The sequence below is a fragment of the Gossypium hirsutum genome, chromosome A05 (assembly GCF_007990345.1).
Source record: "Gossypium hirsutum isolate 1008001.06 chromosome A05, Gossypium_hirsutum_v2.1, whole genome shotgun sequence".
Taxonomy (NCBI): domain Eukaryota; kingdom Viridiplantae; phylum Streptophyta; class Magnoliopsida; order Malvales; family Malvaceae; genus Gossypium; species Gossypium hirsutum.
In genome coordinates this window covers 8918994-8932598 of record NC_053428.1, presented here as the reverse complement: position 1 = coordinate 8932598, position 13605 = coordinate 8918994, and the positions used below count along the sequence as shown (strand labels likewise).

Sequence of the window (13605 nt, the reverse complement as noted above, 5' to 3'; positions counted from 1 at the left end):
GATCGTGTCACCTGGCCGTGTGTCACACACGGTTGAGACACACGCCCGTGTGGACGAAAATAAGCCTTTTTACAAGTCATATTTCTCACCCAATTTTGTGCAACCTACAATTAACATTTTGCATATCAATAAGCCATAATTAGGCAACTAGGACAAGCCAAAATAAGTGGCTAATCTCAACAAATTACATACAGGCCAACATTAAACAAAATACTAATACATGACATTATAACCAAAATTAAAACATCCAAGTACCGATAGAACTGATGGATAGTGTGATATAACTCCGACAAGCTTCCAACTCAATAGAGATTCCGATAATCTAAAAGTATAGGAAAACAACTACGTAACCAATGAATGCTTAGTAAGCTCGTATAAACTTTAATCATATCAATCCATTTCAAATATGAAATTTATACATATCAAGAACAATCCAATATCGATACCACAAGATTCATGAAGCTCTATTCAACAACTCACAAGGTGAAAAAATCCAGAACATCACTTATACATATCATCTCTAGCATAGTAGGATTTTAAATAACTTTAAACCTTACCACTCTTTTATGAGCTTAAGCATATTTTCATTTGAACACTTACCATTTCAATACAACTTATAACTAAACATATTACTATTCAACCAGCAGCTTGGCATTTGTCTAAGTATCAAACAACAACACTTGTTTCTTCATATACATATATCATGGACCATTTCAATATACTTGTATTAGTTTGTATCAAACTCATATCTTCTCGTAACAGAATATTAACCGTTGAACTATTTAAAATATCGTTAGATAACTTTCAAATTCATTAAATAAATCACTTTACCAAGGATTTTTCAAATCGAAGAGTGACTTATGGATAAAAGTACATCGTTAACAGAAGCTCATAAGAGCTGGTCCTCCCAAATACACCAACAGAAGCTCGAAAGCTGAACAGAAAGTAAAACACGAGAGTTCACAAAAAATGTTGAATCTTGGCTTACTTGGGTAAATGCGTTGTCTCCTTCCAATACCATGATACACCAAATTACGAATGTACTCAAATCCCATGTTCAATCCAAACCGAGTATTAAATTTGAGAATATGTTTTCAACAATAATTCAATTCCAACAATAGAACATAAATATATAATACCAATCACCAATTAACATTTACTTTAATGAAAATTTTACAGAATACATTTCATACGAACTTACCTGGTTAAATTGCAGAAATATCAAGATTTAGGGACATTTTGGTAATTTTATATTTTCCTCTATTTTCCACTTGACATTGATATAAATTAATAATTTCATTCCATATATTAATTTAGACAATAAAACAATTAATTTTATGTAATTTGGTCATTTTTGAAAAATTATCCTTAAAGTTTTACTTTTATTCAATTTAGTCTCTAAACCCAAAACATGAAAATTAATCATTTTTAATACAAAACCAAGCTAGCCAAATGTTCATGATATTCAAAACATCCCATTTATGCAATAATTTCACAACAAACCCTTGTATTTTTAATCTTTTCACAATTTAATCCGAAAATTAATATTTAACAAAATCACTGTACAAAAAAATCATACAACATAATCAAAGCTTTAAATTCATGTTATTCATGAAAAACATCTAATATTTATTAATGGGAACTTCCAAAATTTTTAATAAAATAAAAAACTAGGGTAATGTTTAATTTGACCTAATTGTAACAATTTCAAAAACATAAAAATTATAAGAAACGGGTAAGAATTGAACTCACATGAAGAAAAAGTTGAAGAAACCCAGCTTAAGCTCTCTTCTATATCTGTTTTGAACGAAAAATTGAAGAAGAAAATGTTTAGAAACTTTCTAATTTCAAATTTGTTTTATTTTAATTTCACCAAAATTACAATTTTGCCATTAAATGGCTTTATTTTATTATTTTTTGACTTATGCCACCTCATCCATTAAATTTAGGTACATTTATTACTTAGGTCCTCCCTTATTTATTAATTTAGTCCTTTTTCATTAATTGATTATCAAAACATTAAAATTTTTTAAAGAAACTTTAATATCATCTTAATGAAACTCCGTAAATATTTATAAATACCTCATTTTCTAAAACTACTTGACTTAATAAATTATTATAAAATACAAATTACTAATTAAAAAATCTTTTTAAAACCATATTTAACTTACGTGCCGAATTTGGTGACCTCAAACCACTATTTCCGACACCACTGAAAATTCGAGTTGTTACATAGATATACTTCAGCAATGTTTAATATTTTGAAGAAAATTATAGCATTCATAAGATTGCAACCTGCAGGAAATGCTGGAAGCTTATTAAAGCTGTTTGTCGACTATAAATTGAATAAGCTTAATTTAGTAGGGATGGAGATAAAAATTATCTTCAATAAACAAATTTGAAAGTTAACAAGGCTGAGCTTTAATAATATGAGATAACGTTACACGTTCACGAGAACCCTGAAAAGTAATACTAATGGCCACACTATGTTGAAGACAATTTCTTAATTAAGATCACCTATTAGGCTTTGGTGGCCTGAGAACATTCCAGTCCAGTTTCTCGCGCTTTGACTGCTTTTTGGATGAGGCTTTACCGCTGCTAGGGGTAGATTGAATGCCATAACCATTTTTTGGTGATTTATTTGGATACTCTGGTTCAGAAACCATGACAGATTGTTTTCTCTTAAGGTCTCCATTACCTTCGTGTTTATCAGTGCCAACTTTTGAGTGAGTTGCTTCAGATGCAGATCCATTTTCACTGTTTCAATTCAAGGAACCAAATGTCAGATAAAAATTCACATCTTGTGCAAACACATGCACTCAAAGCGAACTAAACCTACATGCCACTAGCATTTCCATCTCAACATGCCCATATTTCTTCTCTACGCTCCTTACCAATATTTGATGTTGGATTTTCCTCCAAATTAAAGATCCTTTCCTAGACTTATATAATTACAACACAATCTGCAATATAATTTTCAAAAACTTGGAGGAAATAACAAAACATTTACAGCAGCCCTGGAGAAAAAAAAAAGGAAAAAAAAGAAGACCAACCTAGACAAAGTTCTTCCACCAGAGGCATCCGGCTGAGACACATTTGATGCTTCTTCATTCAGTTTCTATCAAGACATAGCGTTCATGTAAGGACATAATCAACAAGAGACCAGCAAAGTGAAAAGTCGTTAGAGAAATTATCAGTTCAGATGACCTATACACTCACATCAATAGAAGGATTGAAACTTCGAAATGACATCCGCCCAACAGTTGCTCCAGGACGAGGATCCCCTTCTATAATCACCACACTGAAAGTTTGCAAATATAAATTGTAGTTGAAACAAATTGAAACTAGGAAAAGCTCATAAGCGAGCAGATGCAACAAGTAATTACATCCTCGCAAATCAATTTTACAAAGATCCCTCTTTCTTTATATTCTGGACACTAGAAATTTTGTCCTACACAAAAATATAATTATCAAGGATCTAGTCCAATGATTGGCATTGCAAGAATCTTTTAACTCCCAGGAAACAAACATAGATGGACTCTTAGTTTTCTCTCTCACAGTATAAGTTCATGGAACAAACGAAGTATACGCTATATGCGATCATACAATCGTATTGGATGCAATCTGAACAATCGCTTAAAAAAGAATAATGTTTAAAATAATTTACAGATTTAAGATAATTCATAAATAAAGGGTGGAAATTTTAATACCATTTTCTAGTAATAGTACTAATCCCTTCAGGTTTAACCTCTTCTTCCTTTTTCACTTTCTCCTCTCTCTGAGCTGCCCTTTGCATGAACTATTATAGCATGAAGTAGAATATAAAACAGAACTCAAAAAAGTTAAAAGGTTTATTTACTTTTTCCATCTTCAAAAGAATTAAAAAAATATACAAAACCCCTATGAATTAAAACAAGGCCAAGTTCAAATCTCAAATATTTGGAACTCCAGAATCTATATACAACGTCTTTTTTTTTGGCAAATTAAGAAGAAAATCAACAAAAAAACAGATAAATTAAAGCAAAAAACAACCTCAATTATCAAGGGGAAAAATAATACAAAGAAAATTTTTTTCTCTTATATTATTACCTTCAAGCCCCTCAAAGTACTGGATAGCTCTCGCTTCGCCATTTAAGGATCCGAAATTTCCTTCAGTGTCAAATAAGGACCTCGGAATTAAATTTATCTGAATCGCGTAATTTCTCTTTTACGGCAGGAGAAGGGAAAATTCAGTCTACTATTTTGAATGAGGGAAAAAGGAGGAAGGAAAAACGAGAATTTAGGGTTAGGGAAACACAATTTCAGTTGGGTTCTGTTTTAATCACAGCTAATTTAGGGCTTTCAATTGCTCATTCTTGGGCTGACGAATTCAAACTTTAGGTCAGCAGCACAAATTGGCCCAATGTAAATGAGCCATTTGCGGATTCAAGGTTTAGAAAGAAGGCCTATCAAATAATCAAAGCATTCTGCAATTTTGGGTACATACTCACCTTATTGTCGTTGTTTTTAAAAAAAATTACTATTAACATCTAAAATGAGCTAAAAATTAATCTTTTGTAAATATAAATGAGTTTAGAAAAAAATTAAATTTATATTTCAAATGAAACAGACTTGAAAATATATAAAATATATTATATTATATTTAAACTCGACATATGAATACTTTTAAAATAGATATAACAAATATAAATCTCATAATTAATGGATGAAAATTTAAAATTAAGTAACCAACAAAAAGTGAAGTGAAATCAACACTTCAAAAATAATGGTTTTCTACACAATTTTCTTACTATGATTACACCGAATTATTTACAATATCCACGAGCTAATTTTCATTTGGTTATATTTTCCCCAAAAAAGAAAAAGAAGAAAGAAAGAATGGAGTGAATTTATGAAAAATGCCAATTTTTAAAAAAAAAATTATAAAAAATTATTGGATTAAGTTATTTTTTTAAAAAAAATCATGAGATTAAGCCAATTTTACGAATACGCTTTCAACTAGAATCATTTTTCTACCATATTTTTTTTATGTCACCACTTATAAAAATAAAACTTTCAAAACAGATCTTTATATAAATCTCTTAAGTCTCATTTATCTTATTTTCTTAAAATATATGGGATTATGAGCTTACATAAACTCATATCCTACATCACTTAAGAAAAGAAAAAAAAATGAGACTTGGGGTCTATTTAAAAACATGTTTTATAAATTCTATTTTCACAAGAAATGACACCTTAAAAATAAAAATAAAAAGATAATAGAAGTATTTTCATAAAATTGACCTAATCTCTTAATTTTTCTTAGAAATTGTATTTTTAAAAAATAGGATAAATCTCAAAATTGTACATGAACTATAATTTAATATGTAATTGTATACATGGACTTTAATTCTGTACAATTTTATATATAAAATTTTGATTTGATCTAATTCTTGTAAATTATTAACACAACTATAACATCATTTTATGTTTATATATTAAATACATAAATAATTATATTTATCTAATATAAAAATAAATTGATGTATTTATTTCTTTAAATGCGTATGACTAAATCAAAATTAAATTTTTAGATATATATTTAAATCATAATTGGAGTTTTACATGTATAATTACACCAAATTAATTCATGTATACAATTACAAATTAAATCAAAATTCATGTGTGATTTAAAATTTATCCCTTAAAAGTTTTACTTATTAAAACATGTTATATTTCATATTGTATTTTTGAAATAAAACTTCAATTCAAGAAACATCTCTGAATTTAACTATTGTTGACAACTAAAATAATGTACAAATGATACAATGTTAAAAAGCAGCCAAGACATGGTCATTAATAGAGATTCGAGTAAAAAGGTAACAATTTATTAGCCCAAATGTACAAAATCAAAATAACCTGAATGATCCATCAAGTTGGGACAACCTGAGGAACAAGGGGAGGTGCGGAACCATCATCGTCCGCAATCCCACCCTCCGGGGTTTGCATGCTCTTAGTTTCTTCCTCTTCAAAACCTTGCTTAAATCTATCATAGTTGGTAAGTTCGCTTGATTTAAATGGTCGTTCGCCCAAAACTCGAACCAGATCCTCCTGGTGAAGAACTTCCTTTTCAAGCAACAATTCAGCAATCTGGGCTACTTGTTCTTTATGTTCCTCTATAAGTTGTACTGTTTTTTCATACGCCTTTGCTACCCACTCACGCACTTCACCATCAATGATGGCACCCGTTTTATTGCTATAGGGCTTCGACATCTCAAATCCATCTTCTCTCTGAGGAAAAGAGAGGAGACCTACCTTGTCACTAAAGCCATAAACTGCCACCTGGGCATACGTCATCTTAGTCACCTTTTCCAGGTCATTTTGCGCACCTGTTGATATCTTTCCCAACAAAACCTGAATCATGAAAATAAATATTAGTTTAGATGCATGGACATCATAACCGAAATACTTGATTTACGTTTTGAATTCTAGTTTGTACATCAATGTTGGAATATTTAGGTATGACAAAAACCAAAAAGGGAGTATTCAAGTAACTATTTCCCTGAATTCTTGTTTTTATTTGCACCAACCCATGCATGGCATAAGAAAATTTCAAATTACCTGTTCAGCTGCTCGACCACCAAGGGTCATGCACGTCATATCAAAAAGCTGCTCTTTTGTCATGAGAAGGTTTTCATTCGGAACATACTGAGCAAATCCAAGTGCTGCTGTACCACGAGGAACAATTGTGACTTTCAAGAGGGGTTCAGCATGTTCCAAGAACCAGCCAGAAACAGCATGACCTGATTCATGATAAGCAACCGTTTTCCTTTCAAGTTTACTTATTACCTGTTTGAAACCCAAAAGAATCTAGTTATTAGGGTGAAGAAAACAAAATGAGAAGGATATATAAAAAAAATGATGTGAAGTCAATTATCACTCCTCTGGACATAACATGTAATGCAATAATCACCATCTCATACTAATGACCGGTACAAAGGCAATGTTTAACTGAAAGAAGTCGCAGGTTGTACTTCTCACCATTACCAAACAAAAGTGAACATGAAGAAGACTTAATTTCAATAACATGAAGAAGACTTAATTTCAATATTCTCAAGGATAATAGGTATCATATAGTCATCAAAAGCAAAACAACTACACAAGCACAGAAAAGCAACAATAAAACAATCACATAAACAAGAGATAATTACCCTGTTCTTCTTCTCAAGACCACCAATGATCCTGTCTATAGCGGCCTCAAAATGTTCCATTGTGATCTGTGCCATTTCACACCTTGCAGCAATTAGAGCAGCTTCATTACAAACATTAGCAATGTCGGCTCCGGCAAAGCCAGGGGTGAGAGCTGCAAGTCTTTGAGAGTAATATGATGGCTCGTGATCAAGCTTTATCTTTCTCAAGTAGACCAGAAATATCTGCTCACGGCCTTTAATGTCAGGTTTATCAATTGAAATTTGACGATCAAATCGCCCTGGCCTCAATAGAGCTTTGTCTAAGATATCAGGCCTATTGGTACCAGCAAGGACAACTACTCCTGAAGTGGTTCCAAATCCATCCATTTCTACTAGCAATTGATTAAGCGTACTTTCACGCTCATCATTAGAACCTGAGAAACCTCCACGACCTCTTGCTCGACCAATTGCATCAATCTCATCGATAAATATTATACTAGGAGCACACTGCCTTGCTTCTTGGAACAAATTCCTCACCCTGGATGGTCCAACACCAACAAACATCTCCATGAAATCAGAACCTGATATTGATAGGAAAGGTACACCTGACTCACCGGCAGTTGCTTTTGCTAGGAGAGTCTTTCCCGTACCTGGAGGACCCACCAGCAGAGCACCTTTTGGAATTTTAGCTCCTAGGTCCTCATATTTCTTTGGGTTCTTAAGGAAGTGCACAAATTCCATGATCTCTTGTTTAGCCTCATCGCAGCCAGCAACATCTTTGAAATAGACCTACACATACCAGAAACAGAAACAATAGGAAAATGACTCGGTGATTACCTTCTCATATTCTTGCAACACAAAGGAAAAAGAAGGCCCATAAGTTTAGGTAATAGAGACTGGAAATTTTCATGTTCAGGTTTTCCTTTTTATGCACCTGGATAAGAAACAGAAAACTGACCTTATTCTTGGAATTTTTATCCACCTTGGTTATATGGGCCTTTCCTATGTTGAAAATTCCACGGGCACCCTTACCACCACCTCCACCGACACCCAATCCACCTTGCATTCTCCGGCCCATATACATGAGGGTTCCAAGAAGCAATAAAGTTGGTGCAAACCTCATCAACTCCTGGTACCACATCACATCAGAGGCATATGTCACGGGAACATAATCATGTGGGTCAATCCCTAAAGCTTCTTGGGCTTCTTCCAACTTCTCCTCAAAAGACTCAACACTTCCAATGGTGAAGAAGCATTTGTATTCACCTCCATGTCCTCTGACAGAAGAACCATTAGCAGGACCTTGGATAAGATCATCACTTGTTTGATTGTATGGTGTGTTCCTCACATACACTTTTGCAACTGACTTATTAGAAACAACTATATGGTCAACTAAACCTGGTTCCAGAAACTTGTTCTTGAACTCTTGGAAACTAATCTGCAAGAAAAGAGATGAACTTTGCTTATATCTAGAAACCAAATACACGTGGAAGAAATAACTAAATTCTAAATTGGCAATAGCCAGTGTGATTCAATATACATTTAGGTACATTTAAAATTTTTATCCACCTAATACTCAATTCCAGAATCCAGAACTCAAAACCAAAAATATCAGAGATGGACGTGCTTTAAAATAAGATTTCGATAAACTCAATTCATTAATCACCTGTAAAAGGAGGAAAATTCTTAAATGCAGCCTAAAAGTTACATAGTAAACATCTACTTTCTAGAAATCTCTTAAATGCAGCCAAAATGTGCTTATAAACATACATCCATTCTAGAAATATCTACTCTCTAACTTCAAAATATGAAGAGTCCTAAAGCATTTAAAAGATCACCCGCACATCAAAGTAAAAATTAACCCACTTAGACATGCAGAAAATCAACAAGATGAAATAATTCGGGTATCGCTTACTTGTTGCTGCTCAACAGTCCAGGGAGACATAGAAAGAAACAATGCAAGTACAAGCAAAGGGGTAACCAAATTTTGAAAAAGCTTCAGGAAAGTTTCCTGAAAATTCCATTGGTCATCTGTCTTCGAATCCTCTGAAATTGTAGAAAAAAAGTTGAAAAATGTTAAAGTTCTATGCAAGCTATCATGCGGGGAATATAAGAGTAGACTCAAAGAACACTTATATACATTAAATAGTAAAAACAAAGGTAGTCACAGTGCTATCCTCTGATACACCCTCAACATAGTAAAAGCCTACAGGGCTAAGACAATCATCCGACAAGATATCATTTCAAAATCCTATCTTGTAGCTTCTCACATTGCATGATTGCAAGAGGGAAAGATTGATAGATAAGTCTACCATCACCTATAGCTTTTAAGAAAATGACACCACGCTTCACTTCTCTCAATGCTAACTGTTGCTGTCAGATGTCAATGACATTATTTCTCTTTAAGAAAAGAATTTAAAACTAACATCTTCGTGATGTCCTTGCAAATTTATAACATTGAAAAAACTAATTAGAAAAAAAGGGGAAGGGGAATACGTAAATCACCTTTGGAGTCAGGTTTTTGGTCATTTTGCTTTGGAATTTCCTTCTTTTCCTTAGGGTAAAAGTTTTCATAATCTGCAAATAATAAAAGACAATAGCAAAAAGTAAGAACTCCAAGTTCAAGCCAATGCAAATATCAAAATTTTCTAAAGTTATTTTTTCACCAACCCATCAAACTGTTATTATTAAAAAACAAAATAAACATCCCAAATGCTAAAACTCTAAACTTGCTTAACGCTTAAGACTTAAGAACAAGACGTCTCATATCAAAGAAAAATGAAAAATGAAGACTTTATTCCATTTCAATCGCCTCAATTTATCAAGAACTATCAATTTTGCTAACAAAAACTAATAATGGCAGCATTCATCAACACTTACTAACAAATTAATGACCTATAAACTTCGAAATAAATAAAGAAGGGGATATTTTGGCTTACTCTTCTTCTTTGGGGCTTCACTTGAGAAAAAGCGACGAATTCTAGGGTTAGCAAGAACGAAATTCAAATCTGACAAATAAGCCTTTGAAGTAAACTCCTTTCCAGCTCCTATTAAAGCTAGATATCCTCTCAAATACCCTGATTGCCCAATTATTCGATCTACGCTCCCGCTCAAAAGCGGCAAGCTCGGCGACGTTCCACCGGTAATGGCACCTCCTCCGCCACGGTACAACAACTTCTATTTTTTAGAGGGAAAAAAAAGATAAATAAGCCTAAAAAAATAAAAATTGAACTGAGAAAAAATATATTTAAATTAAAAAAAGAAGAAGAGGAAAACATACTCTTGAATGAGAAGATCGGGGAGCTGATCGGCCAAGCTTAGAAAATATCATAATTCAATGATTTAAGGAAGAAAAAATCAAAGGTAAAATATCAATTAGAAGATTTTTTGGGGAAAAAAAGAGCTTTTTCAGTAAAGAAATAATCTAGTAAACAGCGTTAACGTCTTCTTTTTTTTTTCGTTTTTTCAGGTTTTTGGGTTGGATTTTAAATCGACAAAAAAAGAGGTATTTGCGTGAAATTTTTCTTTTTCTTTTGGGAAATGGGAGGAAGATGATAAGTAGGGTGGGGTGTATCAGTACGGGCGCTAGATATTTTTTGGGTTATATTCAAAACGGAATTTATTGGTATGGTCGTGAATTTGTATAAAGATGACCAAATGGGTAGGTTCATTTCTTGCACTTTCTTGGCAAACAAGACACAAGACCAACCAGCCCATGGTTTCAATAATAATATCTTTAAAAAAAAGATAACAAGAATAATAGTAATTTAAATTTATTTTGGATTTAATAAAATGACACAAATTTTTATAAAGTTAAAAAAAATTACAAAATTTGTAATTTTTCTTCCTTTGTATAAAATTTTAAAAGACAATGATGTATAGGAAAATAACTCGTAGAAAATTAATTTAATAGCAAATTAACTCCAAATATATATTACATAATACTTCAATCCAATTTGTAATTTTTCAAAAAAAAATGAAAAAAAGTATCAATAATTACCAAAATTTCTAGTCTTCTTTTCCTATTTGATTTTTTTTATAAAAAATTATTAAAACAAAAATAAATTAAACAATACGATTATCTGAATCTTACGTATAAATATGTTTCCTCAAAAATTTGAAGAACATTACTTTTGTCAAGCCATTCATAATTTTATTCTTCTCTCTGAATATATGTCTAACGTGAAGTATTCAGGAACATTTGAAAATGACATTAATATGTGATTTTTTTTTTAATTGTTTGATTAGTTGAAAGCTAGTGTGAGTAATTTATTATTGTTTTTATTATATTGTGTTAATGGGACAAGTTTGTGAAAAAAAATAGCTTAAAGAATTCATTTCATGCGACCAAAGCTTTTAAAAAAATCAAAGAAGAAAATTAATCTATAATATTTTATACGCAAAAAGTTAGTTCTACTGCAATTGGGTTACCAAAGAAAACAATATTGGGCCAGTGAATAGATTCCCAAGTTGGTGATTGGGCCGAGGGTCTTTCTTTCCCTGCTAGAAATCTGCGAATTGTCAATGGCTGCAGAAGAGATTTCATTTTATCTTCAAAGAAAGCAACAAATGTTTCACCGTAGATTTCCATAATAGTTTTTTGCACCCCATTGTTCAACCAATCCATGGAAACTGCCTCAGTGCTGTTGCAGTCGAGAACAATCCCTTTTGGCTTCAACTTGAAATGCAACCAAATTGTTTCTTGCAGGCATTTCAACAAACAATTTCAAAGCAAGGGTTTTTATTCCCATCAGAGCCTCAAACCCATCCAGAACCCATCAAGTTTCAGTCTCTTACCATCACCACTTCATAAAACAAGAACCCAGTTTTTTTCGCCTCTCAAATGCTCATTTTCCGACATTCCTAGCTCAGATTCTCCAAACCCTTTGCTTAAACCCTTCAAAAACCTCTCTTTTGATTCAGTCAAATCAAGTCTTTCTGAGTTAACGCCTATAAAGATTGTCAAATGGGCTACTATTGTTTCCCTTGGAATTGCAGCTACCAAATGGACTGTAAATTTGGCTTTCAGCCCTTTCTTTTGGATGTACTTTAGCTGGAGTTGGTTGTTCTGGCCATGGTTTGTAGCCATAGCCCTTGCTGTTTATGGTTTGTATTGTTTCCGAAAACATTCGATTGGTGAAGCAAGCATTGTGGAGCAACTTGCAATTGTCACTTCAGTGTTCGCTTGGCTAACTCTAGTACCCCCTGCTTATTTCAATGGCTATCTTGAAGGTTGGCCCTTTGTCTTCTTCTTTGTCTACCACTATTTCTTTTTCTTCAACGTCAGTGTTAGAAAACGACTGTATGGGGATTATTATGCCCGTCCACATGATCCTAAGTGGGATGTGAACCCACCCAAATGGTATCGCCTTTTGTTCTGTGTTGGAGTCATGGTTGGGCACTGGCTTGCTGCATTTGAAGCACCGGAGCTTCATCGGATCCCAGGAGGTTGGAGCAATGTTGGAGTGTGGATATTGATTGTGGTAACTCTTTTGATGCAATATAATTCAACATTGTATCTTGCAAAGTATTCAGAGAAGGTTGTGGTGCCAACTGCTGTTGTCCAATTTGGGCCATACAGATGTGTACGGCATCCAGTATATGCATCTACAATGCTTTTATTTGCAACTTATTGCCTTGCACTTAGAGCACCTCTGAGTTTGATGTTCGTTGTAGCAGTTTGTTTGATGTATTATGAGCAGAAAGCAAAACTTGAGGAGGTTTTAATGGTAGAGACTTTTGGAGAGAGTTATTTGGAGTATGCGAGTAAAGTTAGGTGCAAATTCATACCTTTTGTGTACTAGCGGCAAACAGGTATGCAATTAATGAAATTATTGAACTATTTAAGCTTTGGACTTAGGTAAGTGCTAATGCTTTTACTGAAATTTTTGTTGCTTTTCCGTTTATTTTCATATTGGTTGAAGCTCTCTTTGTTCATTGAATGATACATATATATTTCAACTTCTTGAATAAAATGAATTGACCTATTGATTATGATCATTTATGGAAAATGCTCTCTCACGTTTGCCAAGGTCGGGAGCTATCTAATTTAGTATTCATTATGGAGAAATCACACCTTAATATCTTATTTCTTTAGAAAAATTCAGTTAGTTCTGGTAGTCTTTTGTAAGTGCATTATGCAGAGTTAGGTTGTGCACACGGAAGTGATCTCTAGATTGGTGTTTAAGAAAGAAGCCATCTTCGAATAAGCATATTCCTTAACAAGTATTTGGGATATGGCTGGATCCTGCAGATGTAGGAATTTGGAGTCTTGCTCACTTTTTATTCGACATATTCATTGAGTAGAGAATGATCATTGAGGAAATCCGAACATACTGTTGGTTTATTTGTAGTACTAGAGGAGCTAAACTTTACAATTTTAAGATCTCAGGAACATGAGTTACTTTAAATTATGAAATTCCAAGTTTAAAATTAC

At 32.9% G+C, this 13605-nt stretch overlaps 3 protein-coding genes across 4 annotated transcripts; 1 reads left to right on the top strand and 2 right to left on the bottom strand.

Annotated features, from left to right (window-relative positions):
• Positions 1-2369: 2369 nt before the first annotated feature.
• LOC107901737 (uncharacterized) lies at positions 2370-4318 on the bottom strand. Its single transcript, XM_016895109.2, has 5 exons — positions 4090-4318; positions 3711-3799; positions 3220-3301; positions 3054-3118; positions 2370-2757 (listed from the first exon to the last, which is right to left on the bottom strand). Exons 1-5 carry the CDS (start codon positions 4129-4131, stop codon positions 2514-2516), a joined length of 522 nt encoding a protein of 173 aa, XP_016750598.1. The 5' UTR covers positions 4132-4318; the 3' UTR covers positions 2370-2513.
• A 1428-nt stretch (positions 4319-5746) lies between these two features.
• On the bottom strand, positions 5747-10827 carry LOC107959129 (ATP-dependent zinc metalloprotease FTSH 10, mitochondrial). 2 transcript variants are annotated; one of them, XM_016895110.2, is made up of 8 exons: positions 10450-10827; positions 10109-10346; positions 9675-9746; positions 9085-9215; positions 8128-8607; positions 7191-7958; positions 6601-6828; positions 5747-6393 (listed from the first exon to the last, which is right to left on the bottom strand). In XM_016895110.2, the coding sequence occupies exons 1-8, from the start codon at positions 10498-10500 to the stop codon at positions 5911-5913; spliced, it is 2451 nt and encodes an 816-aa protein (XP_016750599.2). In that variant the 5' UTR covers positions 10501-10827; the 3' UTR covers positions 5747-5910. The 2 variants fall into 2 exon arrangements, with proteins under 2 accessions (XP_016750599.2, XP_016750601.2); XM_016895112.2 differs by having other exon boundaries at positions 10109-10343; positions 10450-10811.
• Positions 10828-11594: 767 nt separating this feature from the next.
• LOC107959130 (uncharacterized) lies at positions 11595-13054 on the top strand. Its single transcript, XM_016895113.2, has one exon. It carries the CDS (start codon positions 11795-11797, stop codon positions 12971-12973), a length of 1179 nt encoding a protein of 392 aa, XP_016750602.1. The 5' UTR covers positions 11595-11794; the 3' UTR covers positions 12974-13054.
• The last annotated feature ends 551 nt before the right edge of the window (positions 13055-13605 follow it).